Below are 23187 nucleotides of genomic sequence, written 5' to 3' on the forward strand. Positions count from 1 at the left end.
TATGTAAGAAACCATTGCCTAATCCAAGGCCATGAAGTTTAGTTGTACATTTTCTTCTAGGGGTTTTGTAGTTTTAGATCCTACATTTACATTCCTGATCCATTTTGACTTAAGTTTTGCGTATGGTGTGAGGTAGGGGGTCAACTTAATATTTCACATGTGGATATCCAGTTATCCCAACACTGCTTGTTGAAAGACTATTCCTGTGCGATTTTCTTGGCACGTCAACTAATTCTAGAATCTGTGTGTGTTGGGTGTGGTTTGACTTACAGTTCCTTGGAATCATTCTTTATACAAAGGATTTTTTTTTCTGGCCTTGTGGACTTTCCAACAATACATATGTAGACTGGCCATTAGTGAAGAAATCATTTCATTTATTCTGACCAGTTTTCTCTTTGTTTGCTGTGGGTATGTAATTCCACACCCCGTTACTCCCTGATGGCTGGTAGGCCTCATTGCACCATCGTTCTGGACTGGATTATTGAAGTATCTTTAAAAGTAGTTTCTCTGCCTTTGTTTTTGCCCCACAAATTTATCCTCAATGCAGCAACTGGAGTGATGTTTTAAAACCAGAAGTCAAATTTGTTGTAAAATCTCACCAGAGGCTTCCTATTACTCTCAGAGTAAAAGTTAAGGTCCTTATCATGGCCTACAAGCCCAACTGAATCGGTCCCACCCTCTCTCTGACCTCATCTCTGGCCACTCTTCCCCTGTATTAATCTCTCCAGTCCCTCTGCCCTCCATTATGTTCCTGGTGTGTGCCAGGCACTCTTCTACCCAAAGACTTGAACACTATGTTCCTTCCACCTGGAATTCTCTTCCACCTGATGATTTCATGGTTCATTTCCTTCATTATCTTTAATTCTGTGTTCAAATGTCACCTTGGTGAGGCTTGTCACAACCATGCCATTTAAAGTAAAACTATCCCCTTGTCCTGACACTCCTTAAACAACTTGTTCCACTTAGATTTCTCCCCATAGCACTTATCATCTTTTAAAATAATATGTAATTATGTGAATCACTGTTCAAGCAGGACACAGAAACTATACAAAAGATTGAGCAGGAATAGTTTATACAATGAAAAAATAAGTATAAAAGTGTAAAGAGAACTATAGAGAATAGCCCAGAATTACAGTAGAGTAGCTAAGAAAGAAACAAATGTGGGAGGGGTCCACTTCTGCAAGGCTGGGTTCAGACTTTGTCAGAGAAGGTGTGGCTGCAGTTCAGAGATGGTGGACAAGTTTGCTGGTTGCCAAGGGCCAGAGCTGGTCCATGGTCAGAACAGCATTCAGCGGGTAGGGAAATGTAGGTGGACAGTGGCAAGTGGCAAAGTTCTGTACCCTCCCAGGTCCAGGTGGGCTGAAGATAGGACACCTAGAGGACTCACTGGGATTCCACTTGTGGGGGTGCCACTCAATCCCCCTAGGAAGCTATCCAAGGGGATCCAGTGATTCCACTGTTGATCACCCACTGTGGGCGAGTGCCTGTGGACATCCCCAAATTGTGCCACTGCTGGTTGTACACCAGGAGAAAGAAAATGAAAAAACCTGGAAGCACCCTGGAACCAGGAAGGAAGCCCCTTTGCCCTAAGCCTTCTGCTAACAAAGCTTAACCCCTGCCAGGTGCAAAAGAGAAATGCCTACTGGGTCAAGCTCCATTATTGCAGAGCAAACAATGGAGGGCAACACATTGATGTTGTATTACAGAAGCAATCTATTGATAACTGGTACCATAATTCACTGATTTATTTTGTTTATTTTATGTTTTCCATGCTTTTACTTCCAACTTACCTCTATTGTTATATTCGTAGTAAGTTTTTTGAAGACAGCGTATGGTTGTATCATGGTTTTTAATCTACTCTGCCAATCCATGGCTTTTAGTTTACATGGTTAGTCTATGTACATTTGATATAATCATTAATATGTAAAGGCTTGCATTCGTTTCCTAAGGCTGCTATAAATAGTGCTATAAGCCAGGTGGCTAAAACATAGACATTCATTCTCTCACAGTTCCAGGAGGAGAAGTCTGAGATCAAGAGAGATGGGAAAGGTAGAAAATCCAATAAAGGGTATGCTAATGAGATGGTCACTATTATGGGCAACTGGGGCTCAGTCTTCCTGAAGATCCTCTGAGAAATAGGGTGGAACCATCTCAAGACTGTCCCATGGGGAACAAACAGCTTAGGACTATTAGCCCATCAGTTACCATCTCTACTGACTCGGTAGGTGAATTCACCTGCACTTCTGGTGTCACCATGTGTGTCATGGGAAGCACAGGGGAACAGAGGATGAAGGCATTGAGATGGGAAGCTGTGACCCTCTCAATGTGCAGGAACTGCAGCTGCAGTGGGCTGAGGGGGTGGGCCATCAGCACTGTCAACCATAGTCCACACCTTGCACTGCACTGATGCACTCACGCTCCAAACCAAATCTGTTCTGGCAAATTCTGGAACTGAGGCTTTATGTTGGCAACCAGCCACAATCTCTAAAACAATGAAAGGAGATGGTTAGTAGAAACAAGCTGCAGTCCCAGCTTTCCGGGTGCTCTTGGGGTCTTAACTGGCATCCATCCTGCCTCCTCTCCTACCCCTTCTACATGCCCACCTATTCCAGCCAGCAAACCCTCTAGTCTTGGTGATTCTTTGGTGGTGCCATCAAGACCTTCTTGTTCCCATATGCCAAGGAAGGCCCAGACATTGTCCCCATTGGTGAGACATCTGGGAAGTAGCAGCTGTGAGGAGCTGTGACCACTCTGAGATTCAAAGGAGAGGTTGCGAGAGGTGTCAACAGAAGTGATGAGAGCTACAGCTGTGGAGTAGACGCAGTCATCATGGTGTGGATGGTATGAGGGTCTCCCATCATAAAGGGATGCAGCCATCCAAAGAAATGCCTCAGGCCATTGTGTACTGGGGGGCGGAGATAGGTCTCCCCTCCTGCCGCTGTTCTCCCAGTGGTGTCTACCACCAGTTGAACACATCCAGTATCCAAAAAAACACCACACAATTGGAAAGCTCTGTAGAGTTCACCTGAGGTGGCACAGCACAAGATGGTGGACGACGGGCAGCCCCTGGAAACCTCCAATTGCAGTAAGCATAGAGTTCATGGGGGCAGCCCTGTACTCCCAACGACCCCTACATGGTGTTCCATCATCTTTTTCAAGGATGGAATTAAATTTGTCAATGTCATAATATGCTTAGATGAGTGACTCCATATAATGAGGGAAATCAAGGTCTCTGGGGTAAAGTCAACAAGAACAGGACACAGGAAATGCTCTCCCATTGACATAGAGACTCCAGCATGTTTACTAATCTCTGGTCCTAAAGTGCACTGGCCTCGCCCTTTCCTACTCCCAGGAGGGAAGGCTTTCTGCTCAGCAGCACCTTCCAAGCTGGCAGTTGATTACTGGATCGTGCCAGCACCCTCAGTACAATCCCCCAGGGGTTATTAGAGAGGGCTAATTATTGTTATTTAGTGAGTACTTGGGGGTGTGCAATCGACAGTGGTGTCCAATGTTCTGCCAAAGAGGCACAAAGCTGCCCTTGTGTGGCCGCAGCACCTGTGTACAGGGCCTACATCAGCCGTGGGTCTCAGCGGAGATGATTCAAGCCCAGGAAGTACAGGGTCAGGGAGGGAGAAGGCCAAATTCTTGCTCAGAAGGCAGCCAGGGCTGAGGCCAGCAGAGCCACGTGCCCAAGTGTGCTCAACCATGAACTCAGAGCACAGGCCCCTCGTGGCCTGTGTGTGCCTCACTCGGCCCATTTATCCAAAGGGAAGGAGATGTGAGGCCTGTCTTATGGTACATGAGGCAGTCAAAGCTGAGGAGGAAGGTGAAAGCATTTTGGAAAGTCGGGGTTCTAGAAGAATGAATGTAAGCAACTTTCAGTATTGGGGGTTTGGACAGGCTCTGATGGATCCTGGTCCCTGGTCCCACTCCAGGCAGAAAGAGAGGGGAGCCCTCATTCATTGAGCCTTGTACATGTCAGGGGAGCCGAGTCTTCGCAGGCCCACTCAGCAGAGTCTTACAAAGATCCAAAGTGGTCGAAGTTGTGGGTGCCCCTGTGGGGGAGGAATCCTCTGAGGCTCAGAGAGATTCAGTAACTGGTTTATTCTTGAATGAACGAACGACCAAGAGCACCTAGCACGTGGATGGAGCTCCTCCCTACAGGACATCGAACTCGTGAGACCCAGGAATCAAGGCTTTCCCTTTGGGGAACTTAATTCTAACACAGAAGATGGGCAGTGAACACTCATGGGGAGAAATGAGCAGACAATCCAGAGAGTAATGAGTGCTCTCTGGGAAACACAGCCTGGCCTCCGGGTCCAGAATGGAAGGGGTGGCACAGCCATATCACTCCCTCCTGTGGCCTGGGGAGACCCCTCTGAGCAGGTGATATTTAAACTGATCCTGAGACATAAAATAGTGCCCCCAATGCCGGGAAGATGTGGCCTGAGGGTCCCAGGCCCAGGACGAGCAAATGCAGGGGCCCCAGGGCAGGAGAGAGCTCGGACTCTGGGTACCCTGTGGGACTCAGCTGATTGCACACCCTGTCTCTGTAGTTGTAAAGCTCAGTCCCTCTCCCCTCAGCAGTGAGGGGCCACTTACCAGAGAACTGGCGGAAGATCCAGCCCTGGGATCCTGGGCGAGGGGGATGGGCGGGAGGGTAAGGAAGCCCTTGGCCTTCCCTCCATGACTGGGAGTGCAGACATGCACCCCTGCCCCTTCTGATAATGTCCTCATCCAGATGGCTCACCTGGAGCAAGCACCCTGGGAGGCACAAAAAAGGGATGGTATTATATGTCTTTTATTCTGTGGGTGGCACTTAATTGTCACTCATTAGATACCAACAATAATGACAGTCCACCTCCCCTGATGCAGAATTGGCCAGGATGTTAGGTGGGAGGGGTGTGGCCAGTGCCAAGTGTTCATGGGCACGAGCCGAGCTGGGCATAAAGGGCAGCACTGTGAGGACTCGCACAGCCTCCTCCAGACCCCAGTGACCTGCCGGCGGCTGTGAGCACAGACCCCTGGGGATGAAGGTTCTGTTCCTGACCATCACCCTTGGCCTGATCACAGCCCTGCAGGCCCAGGACCCTCTGTTCTTCCCCTCAGAGAACGAGAATGTGAGCCCAGGGAAGGGCGGGAAGAGAGGTATGGGGGAAAGGTGGTGACTACCTGTTGGCCAGCAGTGACCAGTGGCATTGTTTTAGGAGGTGTCATTCAAGGTCGAAGTTCTGACCCTGTGCTCCCTGCAGAGTGTGGTCAGAGGAACAGGAGGCTCTGTTCTTGTGTCTTCAGACAGCGCTCCTCATTGGGCCCAGAGGCTGAAGCAGGGGAGCCGGTTCAGCATAGGGACTGTTGGTCTGACACTTTGGGAACACAGAGGCACTGAGGACCCTGTGGAGTATAGACTCATCCAGGGCCAGGGCCCAGTCCCAGCAGAGAAGAGATTCATGGGGTGGGAGACCCCCTGCCTCTGTTTAGGGTCAGGAGCCCTGAGTGCTGGGCTTGTTCTAACAGAGCCCGTGGTGTGGATGTGTGGGACCCAGCCAGCCTTAGGAGGACAGCAGCCGGGGTGCTGGGGATGTCTGGTGATGGCTGCAGCCCATGCACAGAGGATGGGGGTAGTGGGGTGAGGAGGAGATTCTGGGCCGTGTCTGTGCTGGACTCACAGCCCCCACCCTGCTCAGATCATAGGGACGTGGTATGTGAAGGCCGTGGTGGCTGACAAGGACCTGCCTAAGGAGAAGAGGCCCAAGAAGGTGTTCCCCTTGACAGTCACTGCCCTGGATGGTGGAGACTTGGAGGCCATGGTCACCTTCATGTGAGTGTTGCCTCCTAAGGGTGCTGCTCTCCCCTCCTCCTCCCTCTCCCCAGGCTGCGAGGTGGCCCAGAGCAGCCCCTCTTCGTGCCTCTTCCCATCCCACTTTGGGATGTGGGTAAAATGAATGTCCCCCTGACATAGAAAGGAGAGAGTCCAGACTGTGGGGATGACAATGGAACTTGTGGGGACACCAGGGCAGAGGCTCATGTGCCAGGTGAGCTCAGGTTGGCTCGAGTGTGTTTCCCGACAGCCTCTCCCTCTGCCTCCCATTTTCCAGGAAGGGGGGCCAGTGCCACGAGAAGAGAGTTGTGATGCACCAAACTGAGGAGCCTGGCAGATACAGCGCCCGTGAGTCCCAGACCAGGCTGTGCCACATTCCCCGCCAGAGCCCAGGCCTCCCCTTCCCCTGAGGCCGCCTGCTGCCTGGCAGTCCCTGCCCTGTCCCCTCCCAGGAGCAGCTAACCACTCCCTTCCCAGGAGTCTCCTTGTCCTGACATTGGACAGGTTTCTCCACAGCAGGGATGACAGTACCAAACCCTCCCTCTGGATGGTCCTAGCAGTTCAGCTTGCAGAGAACCAAGGGTTGAGGATGAGGATGCAGGGCGGGGCAGGTGCTGGGAGAACAAAGGACAGAGCCCCAGCCTCTGATGTCTTCTGGCCTCTAGTGACTCCACTGCTTGGGTTGGAAACTTCCTCATGAGGAGTCTCCATCTCCAGTGTGGGGGTCATGGTTCTGAGCAGCAGTGTGTCCTGGGTACAGGACCAGCTTGGGCACCTGGATTATGGGGCAGTCAGTAGAGCTAAGGCAGCCGAGAAACTGAAACGTTCCAGAATGTTCCCTAATGTCTCAAATATTTTCTGCAGCAATGAAGACACTAAATACCAATTTTCTCTATGTCTGTCTGCAGATGGGGGCAAAAGGCACGTGTACATCCTGGACTTGCCAGTGACGGACCACCATATCTTTTACTGCGAGGGCCAGCTTGGAGGGAAAGCAATCCGCATGGCAAAACTCGTGGGTAAGAGGCTGCTGCCCCAGGTCCTCAGAGATCCGCCTCTCCTGACTCACCCCCACAGGCTCTGCTTCTAGAAGCCAGTGGGACTGGCTTCAGTCCTGATTCTGGGGAATATGAACACCCTGCTTCTGTCTTTGGGGGCCTGGCACAATTTGCTGCCCTGGGGTGTCCAGTCCAAACTCCCTCAGTGACCTGACTTCTCACCAAGGGGATATGGACGCAGCTGCAAAGTCCCATCTCCTGGGGTCTGGGGCATGAGGCCAGGTCAGCATTGGGGAGTGCACTGTTGCTGACAGAGGTCTTCTTGGAGCAATGACCCTCCAGATTGGGGTGAAGTCCAAGAATTCTCTGGCCAGAGAGCATCACAATTCCTCCAGGCCATCAGCTTCCTCCAGGCCATCAGCTTCTTCCAGGTCAGGGGTGTGACCCTGCAGATCGGTTTTGAGAGTGGACCTGGGACCCAAGGGGCCCTCGGTGTCTCGGAGTGTCTCCCTGGCTATCCTCCTTCACAGGGACCTGTCAGCTGGGTGATGGCCTGCCTCCTCTGTGCCTACTCTGTATCCACTTTCAGGGGGAACCCTCCATCTCAGCCTCAGCTATTACAGGGCGAAGCCCCCCAAGTGCTAGGAGGCACTGTCTCCTCTTGGGGTCTGCTTCCTGAACCTGGGGCTCACCTGGTCACCTCGCCTACAGGTATAAATCCTGACATGAGCCTGGAAGCCCTGGAAGAATTTAAGAAATTCACAGAGCGCAAGGGATTGCCACAGGACAACATCATCATGCCCGTCCAGACGGGTAAGAGGACAACTCTGCCCAGGTTCCCTGTGTCCACTCTGCATCCCCCACTGTCCCCTATTTCTCTCCCTGTGTCCCTAGCAGGTTCCTCGTGTCCCACTGTGCCCTTCAAGTCCCTCTGTGTCCCCCATGACCTTCCTCTTCCCTTCCCCTGCCCCCCCCATGGGGGAGACATCAGCGCTGTGGTGTGTCACAGGGGCACAAGGGCCCCACGCCGGGTCTTTGTTATTGGTGTCAGAGCTGCAGCTTGATGGGGTCTGGGCCTTTGCCCAGGGTCTCTTCTCATTGCTGAATTCTCCTTGGTTTCTACAGAAAGCTGCATTCCTGAAAGTGACTAGAGTAAGTGACCCTTGAAGCAAACAAGAGTCCTGGATTCAAAGGAATGTCAGGAGTCACCAAGTCACCCCCAAGGTGGAGACAAGAGGGACTCCATGTGAGCCAGGCAGAGCCTTGTCTGCTCTGAGATCCCCTCTGGGATTCGATCCTTACTTGGGATGTCTGTCCCCGAACATCATTCCTGCGACATTTAGGGACTCCTTTTTTTCTCTGTCTCTGTAACTTGGGACCAATGGGCCAGGGTCTGTCCTCCTCCACACCCATGCACCCGGAGGAAGTGGGAACCTGCCCTCCATGCAGCAGCCCTGACAGCATTGCATGTGCCTCCCACACTGCCACCCCTGAGAACCCCGCACCTGCCCCCTCTTCCCCTCCTCTGTCCTGGACTCACTGACCTTCTCCCTTCTTTCTAGGGCAGGGGGCACCAGGACCCCACAGCAGCCCCAGGGCGACACCACCAGGACCCTCTGTCCTGCAGGACATGGAAGGAGCCCCTGCCTCTTGAGCCTGACCTGCTCTGCCCCTCTGCTACCCTGACTCCGCTTCCTCCCCGAGCCCTGCATCCTCTTTCCTAGTTCCACATAAAGAGCTTCAGCAGTTCCTGGTGACTCTGCCTGTCTGTGGGGTCCCTCGCGTGGGCTGGGAACTGGGAGGAAGTGGGCAAGCCAGGGAAGGCAGGACAGGAGGACCCATCTATGTCTGGATTCTCCTTGAGAGTTAGACCAATCCAATGGGCATTAGGGTCCAGGCCGAGGGGTGGGTGCTACAGCTCTGACCAAGGGTCTAATGGGGGACAGGTCTGACACCCAAGAAGCTCACGTTCTGGGTGGTCACGTGGTTTGGAAGAGGGGGTGTGACGATAACAGAGTCTGATCCAGCCCTGAGGAGGGGACGTGTGTGCAGGTGGGGATCACCTGGTTCCCGAATGCCTGGAGGTGGTGGCAGGAATGACAGGGGAAGCTGCCTTTGAGGGCCCAGGCAGGAGACCAAGCTTCCCCAGGCCACCAGGATAGGGACAACAGGACCACGGCATTCCAGCCTGAGTGGGACTCTGCTCCTGCTCCCTCCCCCTAGGCCTGACTGGACACAGGCACTGCCCCTGGGGAGGAAGCCACTTCAAGAGCGACCTTGGTCACAATTCTAATGTCATCACTATGGTTTCCCAAATTACCCTGGGGCTTTGCAGTGAGTGGTCTGACAGCCAGCCAACTGAGGTCAGGGTCTCCTTGCTTGTGGTGGGAGAGGTGAACCCAGCCCAGCTTCCCTGGAGGCAGGGGGACACCGGGAGCTTCATTCATGTAGGGTCAATACACCTTCCCAAGTCCCAGGCCCAAGGTCCCCAGTAGGGTGGCCAGCATCCCTGGGCCTCTCCTGGACACAAATGCTGACTGCTGGGACCCTGGCATTTGTTTGTTCCTTCTTTGACAATGATACCAAGTAGGGAGTTCCTGCATGGTGCAAGCCCCCCACTAGTTGAGGGGGTGCCCGGGGGCCAGTCAATCAGAGGTTACAATGGCCTTGTCTTTGTGTTTTCAGCTTTCCATAAGGATGACAGTCCTTACACCACTGTCCCTGCAATGGCACGAGGCCATCAAGGCAGGAGCCTGGGAGGAGGGAGCCAGTGGAAGCCCCGCTGCCTGCAGGCCCCTGTCCTGGGATTCCAGGGCCCTGGAATTTGTACCATTTGTCTACCTGGTGCTGACCTGAACCTAAGCAGTGGGTCCCTCTGATGTGGCTGTCCCAGGGGGCTGTGCAGAGAAGGGGCTGTGGGCTGACCAGGGTCACATTGCAGGCTCCTCAAGGGTCGAGAGGTTAAGACTTGGGGTAGGGATGCTAAGATCTGACAGGTGACAATCCTCAGCAGATCTGCCCCAGGACACGTCCCTCCAAGTGGAGAATAAGTGGGCAGAGCTGAAGAATCCCCATGCCCAGCTCCTGGGCTCATACAGAGCCTATTTTCAGGGTCTGTCTTCCTAGATGGGGGGCCGCAGAGTTCCTACATGGAGTCCTTTCCTCAATCTGGGGATCCAAGCCCAGCACCTGCCCCAGCGCCGTCTGCCCCCCAACAACCTTGGCCCTGCCTGAAGGCTGTCCAGGTGCCCGGTCTGTGCTGGGCAGTGGTCTTCAGGGAAGACCTGGGCCCTAGAGGGCCTGGTGTCCAGGAAGGACCTTCACAGGCAAATGGGGCAGAACAAGTGAGATCTTAAAAGAATCCTGCAAACCACACTTCCCATGGGACAGGATCCTGGAGGGGCCCCAGGAAGACCACAGACTTTCTCAGAGAGGCAGCTGGCGTCCTGGGGGTTCAAGTCCCTACTGTCGAACCACCATGCTTTTCTCCCCACCTGGACCTCATTTTAGGGTGGAGACCAAGCAGTGGCCCTAAAACAAAACCAGCCCCACAGTCCCAGGTCTGAGGGTCCTAGCTGTGGTGCCCCCAAAAGCAATGGGGGGAAACACAGAAAGAAGGGTATGAAGTAGACCTCACTGGGTTCAACCACATCAAGTTCATCTTTCCCGGAGACATGACACTTCTATTTCTTCCTTTCTCCTCCTGGTTTGTTTACCTGTTTTCTTGCTCAGTTGGGTCCTCTGAGAAGTGGCCACTGAGCCAGGCAAGAGAGTGAGAGGGTCCTGGGAGCTGATCCTTGAGAAAGATCAGGAGGGAAGAAGCCAAATGAGGCAGGAGATGCTCCAAGGAGCCTAGCTGGCTCAGGGGGGAGTTGGGAGCCATGGCTGCCCATGGAGGAACCTTCAGGGCAAGAAGGCCAGCCTAGCACTCTCCTCCACAAATCTCCTCTTGTGCTCGGTCCTGGGAGCGCTGCTACTGGGGACCTTCAGCCAGCTGTCATCCTTGCCCCTCAGTGGCAGTCTCTCTCCTGAAGGGGCTCAGAGAGTCACCCTGTGTGGACACTATAGCCCACCTGTCATGTCCTGGGTGCATGTAAACACCTCTGCTCACCTTTGGGGAGCAGCTCCTCCAGGTCCCAGGAACGCTCCTTCCAAGAGGACACTCAGAAGAGGGAGGTTAGTAGTCAAACCACAGCCCCCAACCCACTACAGCTGGTCCTAGGGCCAGACTGCCTCTCACAGCCTCCCCTCAGTTGTTCCTTCTCTATGCCACACACCCTGAAACCCCCTCCATCTCAGTGGTGCCCAGATGGATGACCCAGATGTTCCTGTTCACATGCTGATCAGGAGGCAGCGCGTGTCCACTCATGGCCAACAAGCATGGGGGCACTGTATCTGCAGGGATGAGCTGCCCAATCCCTGACCTCTAGTTAAGGTGTTGGGAAGAACCATCTTGAGCAGGAGTCATGCTTGTCTCCTCCAGAGGGACCCAGTTCTGGTTAGCCCAGCACTTAAAAGGCCCTGCCATCTAACTCAGCAGAAGGAAATGACCCCCAACAGGAGGGAGCCAGTGGAAGCCCCGCTGCCTGCAGGCCCCTGTCCTGGGATTCCAGGGCCCTGGAATTTGTACCATTTGTCTACCTGGTGCTGACCTGAACCTAAGCAGTGGGTCCCTCTGATGTGGCTGTCCCTGGGGGCTCAACCCACCCCTTCTGGGTCAGCTTAGAGGGAACCCTGCCCACAGGTGGGGGTTGCCCAGGCCACTTGGCCATCTAGGGTCGCTGATCACCACACTTTTGCCCCACATCAAGTTCAGAAATTCCACACAACTCCTCCCCTCCCCTTCTGAGAGGTGCAGCCCAACCTCACCCCTTCCAGGAACTAATTCCAGAATATTTTCACCCTATAAAGGTTCCTCGTGTCTATTAGCAGTCACTTCTCATTCCTCCCCCTTCCCTGACCCCTGGCAATCACTAATCTACTTCCTATCTCCCTGGATTTGCTGACTCTGGACATTTCTTATAAATGGAATCCTACAACATGTGGCCTTTGGTGTCTGCCTTCTTCCACCCAGCATGATGTTTTCAAGGTTCATCCATGTTGTAGCATGTGTCAGAACTTCATTCCTTTTTATGGCTGAAGGATATTCCACTGCATGGATAGACCACATTTGGTTATCCGTTCTTCAGTTGGTAGACATTGGGGTTGTTCCCATCCTTTGGCTATTGTGAATAATGCTGCAATGAACACACTTGTTCATGGACTTGTCTGGGTCCCTGTTAGCAATTCCTTTGGGTCAGACAAGTCTTGTATGCGATCCACACACGTCCCATAGATTTTCTTTTCCCCTTCACCGGCTCTTCACCGTCTCATTGTCCTTCTGTCTGATAGACCCAGTCTGAGGACACTGGGAAGCTGGTTCTATCACAGACTTCTGGAGGCAAGAGTTGCAGGGGTTATTTTTTTCTTTATAAGCATCTGGACCAATGAGGGTTATTGACTACAAACACCAGAAGAAAATCTAGCTAATTTAAGCAGAAATAAAATTCAAGATGATCCTGTGGCTCACAGAATCCACAGGCATCTGGACAATGTGCAGTAAGCAGGGGGCAGTGGTCAGCTGGGGACATCCCCAGCCTCACCCTAGGAAGAGACCAGTCTGTAGGCTGCCTGGGCCTTCAGACACTAGGCTGTGGAATGGGGATCATTGATTGGTATATGCACTGTATTAGCTCCCTGGCAACACCTTGATTTCAGAACCGTGAGAGAACAAGTTTCTGTTATTTTAAACCACCAACATGGTGGTGGTTAGTTACAGCAGTCCCAAGAAACTAACACATACACATAGACACACACACGCACACACACTCACAGAGGCCACTCTCGTACACAGAGCCAGAGCTCTTCATCTCAGGCTGAATCATAACCCCTTGAAAAGCCCACCTGAAGACCAGAGAATAGCTCCTCCCTTTGGTTTTGTGAGGATTGCACCAGATCTCTTCAGGTAGAACCGCCTGCTATGTCTTCTCTGTGCAGACCAACTCTGCCTCCGTATCTCGTAGACAAACAGATGTCCTCTTGAATGAGCCGACATGGGGCTGCTCAAACCATCGCTACAACAGACCACTGTTGTTTTTCTGATGCATGCTGGTTCCCTCTGGAGGCTCTGGGGAGAATCCATTTTCTCACCTTTTCCAGCCTCTAGAAGTCACCATGTTTCTTGGCTCATGGACTCTTCATCCATGTTCAAGGCCCTTATTGTCTAGTGGAGTCCTCCTAATGTCACGTCACTCTGAATCTGCCTCCATCCTCACATCTTCTCTACTGTGACCATCCTGCCTCCCTCTTCCACTTATAAGAATTATGATTACACTGGGCCCACCTGGATAATCCAGGATTGGCTCCCATCTCAAGGTGAGCTGACTGGCTCTCTTAATCCACCTACAACTTCATATATCTTTGCCATGAAAGCAAACATATTCACAGGTTCTGGCCCTTGACTGGACAGGAAGGGCATTTCAGGCAGTGTTGCTAGAGCATCAGCGAGGATCCACCTCTCTGAGATGAGTAACTCTCAGAGCCCCTGGGTGGGGCAGTGCACACACAAGGCAAATATTCCTTCCTGCCACATAACAGTGATGGACAGACTCATTGGCTGTGAGGAGCCATGAAAGGGGGACAGAAAAGGAGAGCTGACCCTCCTCGGGAGCAACTGGAAGACCTGCCAAAGAAGGGAGCCCTGAGCTTTTTCCTGACCACAAGGGTGATGCACCCGCAGCGGAGAAGCAGCATGGCCAGGGCTGGAGGGTTCATAGAAGATACTGGGACCTGGTAAAGGTCAAATCACCCACCCTTTGGAGCAAGAACTGGGTACTCACCTGCACTGTGTTGGGGTCTCAGTCCTGTTATTCTGAACCTCAGGAGGACTTGAGCCATAGTTTCCTCTCATGTCTTTGGTGATGTCTCCCAGGCAGAGCAGAGCATTTTCCTGCCCATTGCAGGGGTGTGGAGCTCAGTGAGGCCTTAGACAGATCTCCATCCATCAGGGGTCCCTAACAACCCCTTACTCCTAGTGAAATTATGAGCAAGTCAGGTAGCCTTTCTAAGACATAGTTTCCTCAGATGTCAAAGTCATGGTTCGGAAGGAACTTTGCATATTTTAAGTCCATCTATAAATGTGAATAACATTTATTATGTGTTTATATTTTGCAAGACTACTGCACTGGGATCAATATTAAAAATCAAACACATTAAGAAAGAATAAACAAATGGGACTTCATCAGACTAAAGAGCTTCTTCAAGGCAAGGGAAAACAGGATTGAAACAAAAAAACAGCTCACTAATTGGGAAAAAATATTTACAAGCCACTTATCTGACAAAGGGTTAATCTCCATAATATACAAAGAACTCACACTGCTTAACAACAAAAAAACAAACAACCCGATCAAAAAATGGGCAGAGGACATGAACAGACATTTCTCAAAAGAAGATATGAATATGGCCAATAGACACATGAAAAGATGTTCATCATCGCTAATCATCAGGGAAATGCAAATCAAAACTACACTAAGATATCACCTTACCCCCGTTAGATTGGCAAAAACATCCAAAACCAAGAACGACAAATGTTGGAGAGGTTGTGGAGAAAGAGGAACCCTCATACACTGTTGGTGGGAATGCAAACTGGTACAGCCACTATGGAAAACAGTATGGAGATTTCTCAAAAAGTTAAAAATAGAAATACCCTATGACCCAGCCATCCCATTACTGGGTATCTATCCTAAGAACCTGATAACAGATAGCTCAAGAGTCCGTTGCACCCCTATGTTCATCGCAGCATTATTTACAATAGCCAAGACGTGGAACCAGCCTACATGCCCAGAAACTGATGACTGGATAAAGAAGATGTGGTATATATACACAATGGAATACTACTCAGCCATAAAAAAAGACGAAATTGGCCCATTCACAACAACGTGGATGGACCTCGAGGGCATTATGTTAAGCGAAATAAGTCAGTCAGAGAAAGACGAACTCTATATGACTCCACTCATAGGTGGAAATTAGTATATTGAGAAGGAGATCTGATCAGTGGTTACCAGGGAAAAGGGGGGGTGGGGGGAGGGTACGAAGGGGGAAGTGGTGTACCCACAACATGACTAACAAAAATGTACAACTGAAGTCTCACAAGCTTGTAATCTATCATAACATTAATAAAAAAAAAAAAAATCAAACACATTATTACCAAATGTGTTATAAACTTCAAAAATCCATGGTGCTGTTTAAACAATATTTGAGGTCTGCAAATGTCTAGATACCACCAAACTCCTGGTCCCTACACAGGGACCATCACAGCCTCACCTCCTTGGGAACCCTCTGTGCCTCTTGTTGGTACTTTTGTGACCTAGACAGCCCTGACACTCAGGCCTGGGCTCCAGGCATACTCAACACCTGGGCTCCCATTGCAGAGTCCAAGTTTCCCGGCCCCTCTCTGCCCATTTGTCTCCCCATGTCCACTTTTCCTCTGCAGGTGCTGGGCAGCTTGTCAGCCTCACTCTTGTCCACCTGGGCCTGAGGACCCAAGTTCCCCTCTCTGTGCCTTTTCCCAGTTATATGCCCATGTCTGGATCCTCCCTCTCCCTCACGCCTGAAAAGACTAGTCTCATTCAACCCTGAGATTTATCCTCAGCCTCTCAAGGAAACTGAACCCCAGAAGACACAGGGATGAGGCAAGAGCTAGTGCTGGTAAACCAGCTCCTGGTAGGTGGTCATGCCCAAGACCTGGGGAATAGCATGCATATGTGTGCTCATCATCAGAACAAAACTGCAATTGATTTCAGGGGAAAGAGCTTGGCAATGGTATTGGTTTAGAGGATCTGGAGCCCTCAATAGTGTCCGGACAAAGGAAAGTCTGGCCACACAATCATAACAATTTTTATCCCATGTTCCACAATTATCTAGTAAATGGATGGATGGATGGTGGATGAATGGATAGTAGGTGGGTGTGTGGGTGGGTGGATGGATGGATGGTAGATAGTGGATGTATGGTGAAAGGATGGAAGGATGGTGGGTGGATGGATGAATGGTGGTTAGGTGGATGATGGATGAATGGATAGATGGATAATGGATAGATGAGTGATGGATGGATGGATAAATGTATTGAAGGATAGATACGTGTTGGATGGATAGGGGATAAATGAAAGGATTTTGTATGGATGGTGGCTGGCTGGCTGGATGGATGGATAGTGGACAGATGAGTAGATGAATGGATGGATCAATAGATGAGGGATGGATGGTGGATAAATGGGTGAGTGGCTGGATGGATGGATGATGGATGGATGGATAATGGGTGGATGGTAGATTAATGGATGGATGGATGGATGGGTGGGTGGGTGGTGGATGTATGTATGAGGGATAGATGAATGGACGAATGAATGGTGGATGGATGGATTGTGTATGTGTGCATGATTGATAGTGGATAGATGGATGAATGGATGGAAGGATGGATGGATGAATGGGTGGATAGATGAACAGCTATGAGGCAAGGATTGATAAGGCACACATGGACACCTCTAAGGTAAGAGAGTATAAATCCACTTTACCATCACTGTGATCTGCATGCACATTGCTCCATTCTCTGCTCTTTCTTGATCATTCCTTTCTTGCTCTGGATTGGGGGCATGTCCAATTCTGACAAGGGTCTGGTCCCTTTCTCAGTACTCCTCTCAGTGAGCCCATTAAGAGCCCCTCCCCTTCAGGATGTTCGGGCCATGGTAGCCCCTGCGGAAATCTCACAGAACATTTTCCACCAGTGTCAGCTTCCTCTGCTGACCCAATGGGAGGGCAGACTCAAGTGGAGGGACACCTTGCTGTTTGCCTCCCATATCTCCCTCAACAATCTGATCTCTCTTTCCCTATTTCACCCAACTTCACAGCCCACTTTCCTTGAGCTATGGACATCAACTCTGATATTAGTCATTTTAAAGACATCTGAGCTCAGTCTTTTCAATCTTTTTACATTTTTCTCCATAAAGTCCTTATTATAGACATCCTTTTTCCCCAGCTTTCAGGAAAATGGTTAGAAAGTTCTGAGCAGGAACATCGATATCACCAGGGTAAAGTGGTGCCACCCCTGCTGCTCTTCAGCTTCACAATGAACTTCAACGTCATTTGGAATTCAGAATGTGAATCATGGGGGTGTCCCTCCCTTCCCTCCCTGGGGTACTGGAAACAGGCCTCAACTCCCACCTGTGCTCTGGAGCTGATAGCAGCCTGCCAGATAGGACCTGTGTCTTCTACATTATTAATGTGCTGGTGCTTCTAGCAGACTTCACACAATAAAGATGGTGGTCATGGTAATGAAATAAGAGTGAGTCGACATTATGTACTGAGAATTAATTACGGTGTGGTTCCCTGGATACTGCTTTACATGCCTTATCTCATTCATATCTTGCAAAAGCCCAGTGCTGTGGGTACTGGAGGAAGGGGAGGCTTCATAGTCCTCACATGAGTTAGAAGTTGAATATATTGATAGGCACTGGAGATCTCTCAGCCCAGAGTGCAAGCTTCAACTGGCTTCTGCTGAGACAAGGAACAGAGGCCTCTTATCTACAGGACAGGTGGGCAAATGGGTGAGGGGCAGACCACAGCCAATGTCATCCTCCTGCACTCATTTGGGCCCCCTGGCGGACTCACCCGCAGTTCAACGCTGTAAGTGGGATGGGTGGGGAAGAGGGTTGGGATATACTCCAGAGCAGGTCAACAGCCTCTCCAGGATCCTGTTGGGCACTGTCAGCAAGATGAGCATTATGAGTCCTTAGAATAGGCCTGATGGGGCAATTCTGAAAGTCACTTAATGAGAGGCCAAAAGTCCTATTCCTTAAGGGGAAGAGGAGCTAGTCAGAGCATTGACTCTTCCGTTAGCTCATTCCATTCAGCCTACTACATGTACCTGGTGTTGGTTTACACCACCCTGGGCTCTGGAGAAAAAGATAAATAAGATGGGGTCCCCACTCAAATATTCACAGTCTCCTTGAGTGTCAGACAGGCAAGATTGATCCAAGAGGGATGCCAGTCCTGCTGCCTACAGCCCACAGCCTCACCATGCTTGAGATGAGAGGACTTCACCCAGGAGTGAGCTCCTGGCTGAGATTCGGGGAGGAGGAGTTTGCAACATTCACTGGACAATCTCCTGACCATCCATTCTATGTGACCATGTCAGCACTGCCTGTGGACATTGGTGGAGGAGGTCACGGGGGTCCATGTGCTTCAGAAGATTATGGCAATATAATGTGATGAGAGGTGATAGCAAGGGATATGAGATTGAAACTATCCTTTTATTTATTTATTTATTTTAGCAAAGATGCTGCAGAACCCCAAGCCAGTGTCCTTGGTGTCCTGGGGTGGGACCGACAGGGCAGGGGCTGGGCTGAATGGATAACATGGTGGCACATCCCTGGGTTGGAGGAGACAGGATGGGCATTGAGAGAATGAGGAGAATGCCCTTTGATGGAGAAGTTGGGACTCACTTGCTGGAGACCTTGGGATGCTTCCGTCACCAGAACAGATCTCCAAGGCAGCTTCTGTTTTCCAGGAAGCCAAGTGGATGCAAACCACTTACAATGCCCTTTGTGGACTCATCACCTGACTGAAAGTAGCCACTGGCTCAGCTGCATGGAGGACCTGGGCTTCCAGGGGGCAGCATTTCTGCTGGAATGTGCCAGGTGACCACCCAGCCTGTGAATCTGGGTAAAGTTTCATGTGACAGACTCACCTCCTACTGTACCCTGAAAACCTCAGAGCTCTACCGGAGGAGCCAGTCTTTCCTCTACTGCTCAGAGGCGTCAATCATCCTGGCTGGTCCCAACAAGCAGCTCATGTTCTTTCCTCACTGTGTCCATAAACCAACTTTCTCCAGTTTTCCAGAGCCTGGGCATGCCCTTCCCTGGCCACCGCCCCACCTGTGAGCCTGTCTCACTGCAGCTGGCCTCATGCCCGGGACAGGACAATTATGCTTCCTCTACCTCACAAGTTTCCCACCCTCAGGGGATAACACACCCTGCTGGTACAGTGCCCATCATCTCCTCTTATTTCATTCAGAGACCTGGTCAGGAAGTCTGGGTCTCAGGTCATCTGCTCCTAAGTTCCCTGAAGCATTTGGGAGAACTCACGCAAACAAGCCTCCAGGAGCCTTGGCTGATGGCAGCGATCCTGAAGCCAGCCAGGGTGGACAGCCTCCCTGCCGGCCACCAGCCATCTCCACTCTGCGCTGCTGGGGATCTGGGCCTGCATCCCTCCTGACCTCGCAGCACCCTGCATCACAGGTTCCCCCACTTCTGCTCTTCCTCCTTCAGGCATTAGGACCCTCTCAGCTCAGGGACCACAAGCAGTCCAACACGGCTCTAACCCATGTCACCTCCAGAGTGAAGACCCATCGTCAACATCTGGTTCATCCTGGAGAGAGACAATGACAACAACTCCTTCAAGGACAAGATGAATCATCAGAACATACAGATGATGAAGCTCTTCAATGGGGGTATCCATGGGCAGAAGGGTCCTTAGGGACAGTGGCATGGCCACACAGAGGGGGCTGCCCATGTTGGCCGGCACCTCTGGCAGCTGTGCTCAGACTTTAGGCCAAACTGTGCCCTGTGTGCTGACCAGGATCTGTGTGTGTATGGTCACGTGTGTGTGCGTTCGGGTGTGTGTATAAGCCTACACTGTCTATCTACTCACCACCACTGTGAATCAACCCCTCTTGGTCACTCTGCATCCACCCTCTGACATGCTGGACCCTCAAGGCCCTGTCCTCCTCCCTCCTTCACTTGACCCCCGCCACCCACTGTCCTGGCCTCACTCTACACATTTAAACCTGTCCACTATGACTGATACCCCCACCTCAGGCCAACCCCTTCTGGCCAGCACCCGCTGGTGTCTTTGCAGCCCAGTCACCCACAGTGACTCTCCTCACTCATCCTCAGCCCACTGGGTCTCCCCATCTGCAAACTTTGCTCCATGCTCACTTTCCTTGCCCTACGTCATGTCCTTTCTTCCTCTGCACACACTGAGCTCCAGGACAGCCCCACGCTCCTGTCCTGCAGCTCTGCCTGACTCCTTCCGTGGTCCTGGCCAGGTGAAATCCACCCTGGGAACCCAACTCTCTGCCATCTTTGAACCTGCCCCGGCCATGAAAGGGACAGAAGCTGGTGCAGAGTGAGGGCTGGTCCCACCTTCACATGATGAGCGCAGACTACAAGGACCTTCAGTGCTTCCTACACCCTACTCCACTCCCCAGTGTCCCCAGTCACCTCATTCCTCCCCACTCCAGGTGCATTTCACAGGTTCCTTCTCTCCTCACCATCCACCCATTTCCCTGTGCAGGACAAAGCTTCACCCCAAGAAAGGCTCAGTGCAAGCATCGTGGATGCTGTGAGTGTACACGGCTCAGTGGGGCAGGATGTGGATGGATGTGCACATTGCCAGCTACAAGGGGCCTGAGGTACAGCTTCAGAGACCCAGATTCCCTCAGGTAGAGACCAGGCCCAGGAAGCTGAGAGGGGCAGATACCCTGGAGGGGACAAAGGCCACACAAAGAGACGGTCCCTTCTCCAGGATGGATGTCTTGGGAAGGGGGGTTCACGCTCTAATGGCAGGCTGAGAAGATGGGGCTCCACTCAGGAGGGGCTAGTGGTTGATTCAGGGTGATAGGGAGGAGTGCGGAAGGTCACTGGCACCTAGAAGCCGGGCACTGACAGCCTGAACCCCCTCCTCTTGGTGTGGTCCCCTCCACAAGCCATCAAATGCAGGGATGCCCCTCATGGAGGGACTGTGGCAGGGTGGACAAAGCACCCCTGAGCCCAGGGAGTTCTACACCATCCCATCCACAGAATGTGACTCTACTCTCCAGGGCAAAGGGGGCCCCCTCTCAAGGGGAGTCTTCAGATAAGGGAAGCACCCCAGGGACCTCAGCCACTCAGGGGGCTCCTTGGCTCAGGTGGCTCCTGTCCCAAACAGAAAAACATACAAAAAGAATATAGAAAGGACCCATAATCCCACCACTGATATCCACCTCCCATAACTCCCAGGTCTGGTCCTTTGTGTTGGAGTGGGGATCAAACCGGAAAATTTGTGTTTTCTGTTTTTGTTTTGAGGAAGATTAGCTCCTTGCTAACATCCACCATCAATCCTCCTCTTTTTGCTGAGGAAGATTGGCCCTGAGCTAACATCCATGCCATCTTCCTCTACTTTATATGTGGGACGCCTGCCACAGCATGGCTCGATAAGTGGTGCATAGGTCTGCATCCAGAATCTGAACCTGTGAACCCCGGTCCACCGAAACAGAGCACCCAAACTTAACTGCTACGCCACTGGCCCGGGCCCTGGGAAATTTGTTTTTGATTGTCAATGGCATTTCCATCGCCCTGCTGACTCTCCAGTGTCATAGCTGGACGGGCTAACCAGCTAGAGATCACCTGGTTAGTTTACCTCCTATGTTTACAGAGGAGCAGGAGCTGACACAGGGAAGGTAGGAAGGACCCCAGGCCTCGGACTCCTCCTCCTGCACCTCAACATCAGCTCTGCTGTGTCCCCTCACCATCACCTGGAGACTGTGTCTTGACTGGATCCCCATCCTGCTCCTCCCTCTGCCACAGGACACCATCCACCCGCTCCCTCACCTAAAGAGATAAGAACAGCAAGAACAACTATAAGAGCCATTATTTATGGAGTTCTTGCCCTGTGCCAGCAAGGAGTTAATTATCTCACTAAATACAAAAGAGGTACCAAAAGTAACCCATTTTACAGATGAAGAAACTGAAGCCCAGAGAGTTAATCACTTGGCCAGGCCCTCTGAGATAAGAAGAGGCTAGATCCAGGATACAAAACTATACCCATAATTCTGGAGTCTTGCACTAACCACTATGCCTTGGGACTAATCAGTAAAAAGGGTATAATCACGTGATCGGACTTGCAATTTGGAGCATAGCATCCATACCAGAAAGTATGGAAATCGTACTTCCATAGCTCCATAAATTATCCAAAGAAAACACATCCACTAACCAGTACCCACAAGAAATAGAACATGACTAACCCTCCAGAGACTAACTGATGCACCCATCCCAGGTCACTGCCTCTCTCCCCCAAGGGGAACCAATATTTTAACTTCTGAATTTGTTTTTCTTTTTTTTTTTTTTTTTTTTTAAAGATTTTATTTTTTCCTTTTTCTCCCCAAAGCCCCCCGGTACATAGTTGTGTATTCTTCGTTGTGGGTTCTTCTAGTTGTGGCCTGTGGGACGCTGCCTCAGCGTGGTCTGATGAGCAGTGCCATGTCCGCGCCCAGGATTCGAACTGACGAAACACTGGCCCGCCTGCAGCGGAGCGCGTGAACTTAACCACTCAGCCACGGGGCCAGCCCCTGAATTTGTTTTTCTTGTCTTTGAAGTGTACTTAGATAAAACCACGCAGAGTGTCTTCTTTTATGTCTGGCTTCTTTCATTATGCTTATAAGATACATAAATATTCTTGAATGTGACTGTGGTTGATTTTTATTTCTGTATAGTATTCTACTAGAAAACATACAACTCATTTTATTTATCCATTCCACTACTCATGCACATTGGGTTGTTTCCCACTTGAGGATATGCCAAAAAATGCTGCTCTCAACATTCTTGTACAAGTCTTTTGGTGAACATGTGAACATATCTACGTCAAATATAAACCTAAGGTTAGGTATAAAACTATTTTGGGTCATAGAGTACGTGTATGTCCATCTCTAGGAGATATTACCAAAGAGTTTTCAAAGTTTACCCTCAACGCAGTGTATGAGAGTTCCAATTGCTCCACATCCTCACCAACACTTGATGTTGTCAGGCCTTTGATTTTATCCATTGTGGCATCTGTGTAGTCATGTCTCATTGTGGTTTTCCTTTGAATTTTCCTCTTGAGTAATGCTGTGCAGCACCTACGCATCTACTTATTCCCATTTGGTTATCTTGTTTTGTGAAGTGCCTAGTCAAACCTTCTGCCCTTTTTTTCTGGTTGATTGTCTGTCTATATTTTTACAAATTTATCAGTTAGTTACATATCCTAAATAAGAGTCTTTTGTCAGATAAATAAGCTGAAAATATTTATCTCCTTTGTGCCTGAGATTTTTACTCTCTTAAAAGTTTCTTTTGACAAAAAGAAGTTCTTATTTTTAATAATTTCCAGTTTTTGTTTTTGTTCCTTATGGTTAGTATACTTTTTGTTCTATGAAATCTTTGCCTGCCCTAAGATCTTGAAAATGTTCTCCTAGGATACCTACTAGAGAAGCTGTTGTAAAAACTCCCATTTCTATTTAAAATCCACTGTAATTGATTTTTGTTTGTGCAG

At 50.7% G+C, this 23187-nt stretch overlaps 1 protein-coding gene across 1 annotated transcript; it reads left to right on the forward strand.

The window, feature by feature from the left end:
• The first annotated feature begins 4949 nt into the window (after window positions 1-4949).
• Window positions 4950-8568, forward strand: LOC138917088 (odorant-binding protein 2b-like). The gene is made up of 7 exons (XM_070231674.1): window positions 4950-5120; window positions 5688-5821; window positions 6099-6169; window positions 6730-6840; window positions 7531-7632; window positions 7945-7971; window positions 8382-8568. Exons 1-6 carry the CDS (start codon window positions 5031-5033, stop codon window positions 7968-7970), a joined length of 534 nt encoding a protein of 177 aa, XP_070087775.1. The 5' UTR covers window positions 4950-5030; the 3' UTR covers window position 7971; window positions 8382-8568.
• Window positions 8569-23187: the final 14619 nt, after the last annotated feature.

The sequence above is a fragment of the Equus caballus genome, chromosome 13, assembly GCF_041296265.1.
Source record: "Equus caballus isolate H_3958 breed thoroughbred chromosome 13, TB-T2T, whole genome shotgun sequence".
Taxonomy (NCBI): domain Eukaryota; kingdom Metazoa; phylum Chordata; class Mammalia; order Perissodactyla; family Equidae; genus Equus; species Equus caballus.

What these genes read in the sequence shown, in the direction of transcription:
- LOC138917088 (XM_070231674.1), top strand. Translation starts at nt 5,031, where the DNA reads ATGAAGGTTCTGTTCCTGACCATCACCCTTGGCCTGATCACAGCCCTG. An exon ending in GAGGCCATGGTCACCTTCAT is followed by an intron (nt 5,822 to 6,098) that starts GTGAGTGTTGCC and finishes CCCATTTTCCAG; the next exon opens with GAAGGGGGGCCAGTGCCACG. An exon ending in CATCATGCCCGTCCAGACGG is followed by an intron (nt 7,633 to 7,944) that starts GTAAGAGGACAA and finishes TGGTTTCTACAG; the next exon opens with AAAGCTGCATTCCTGAAAGT.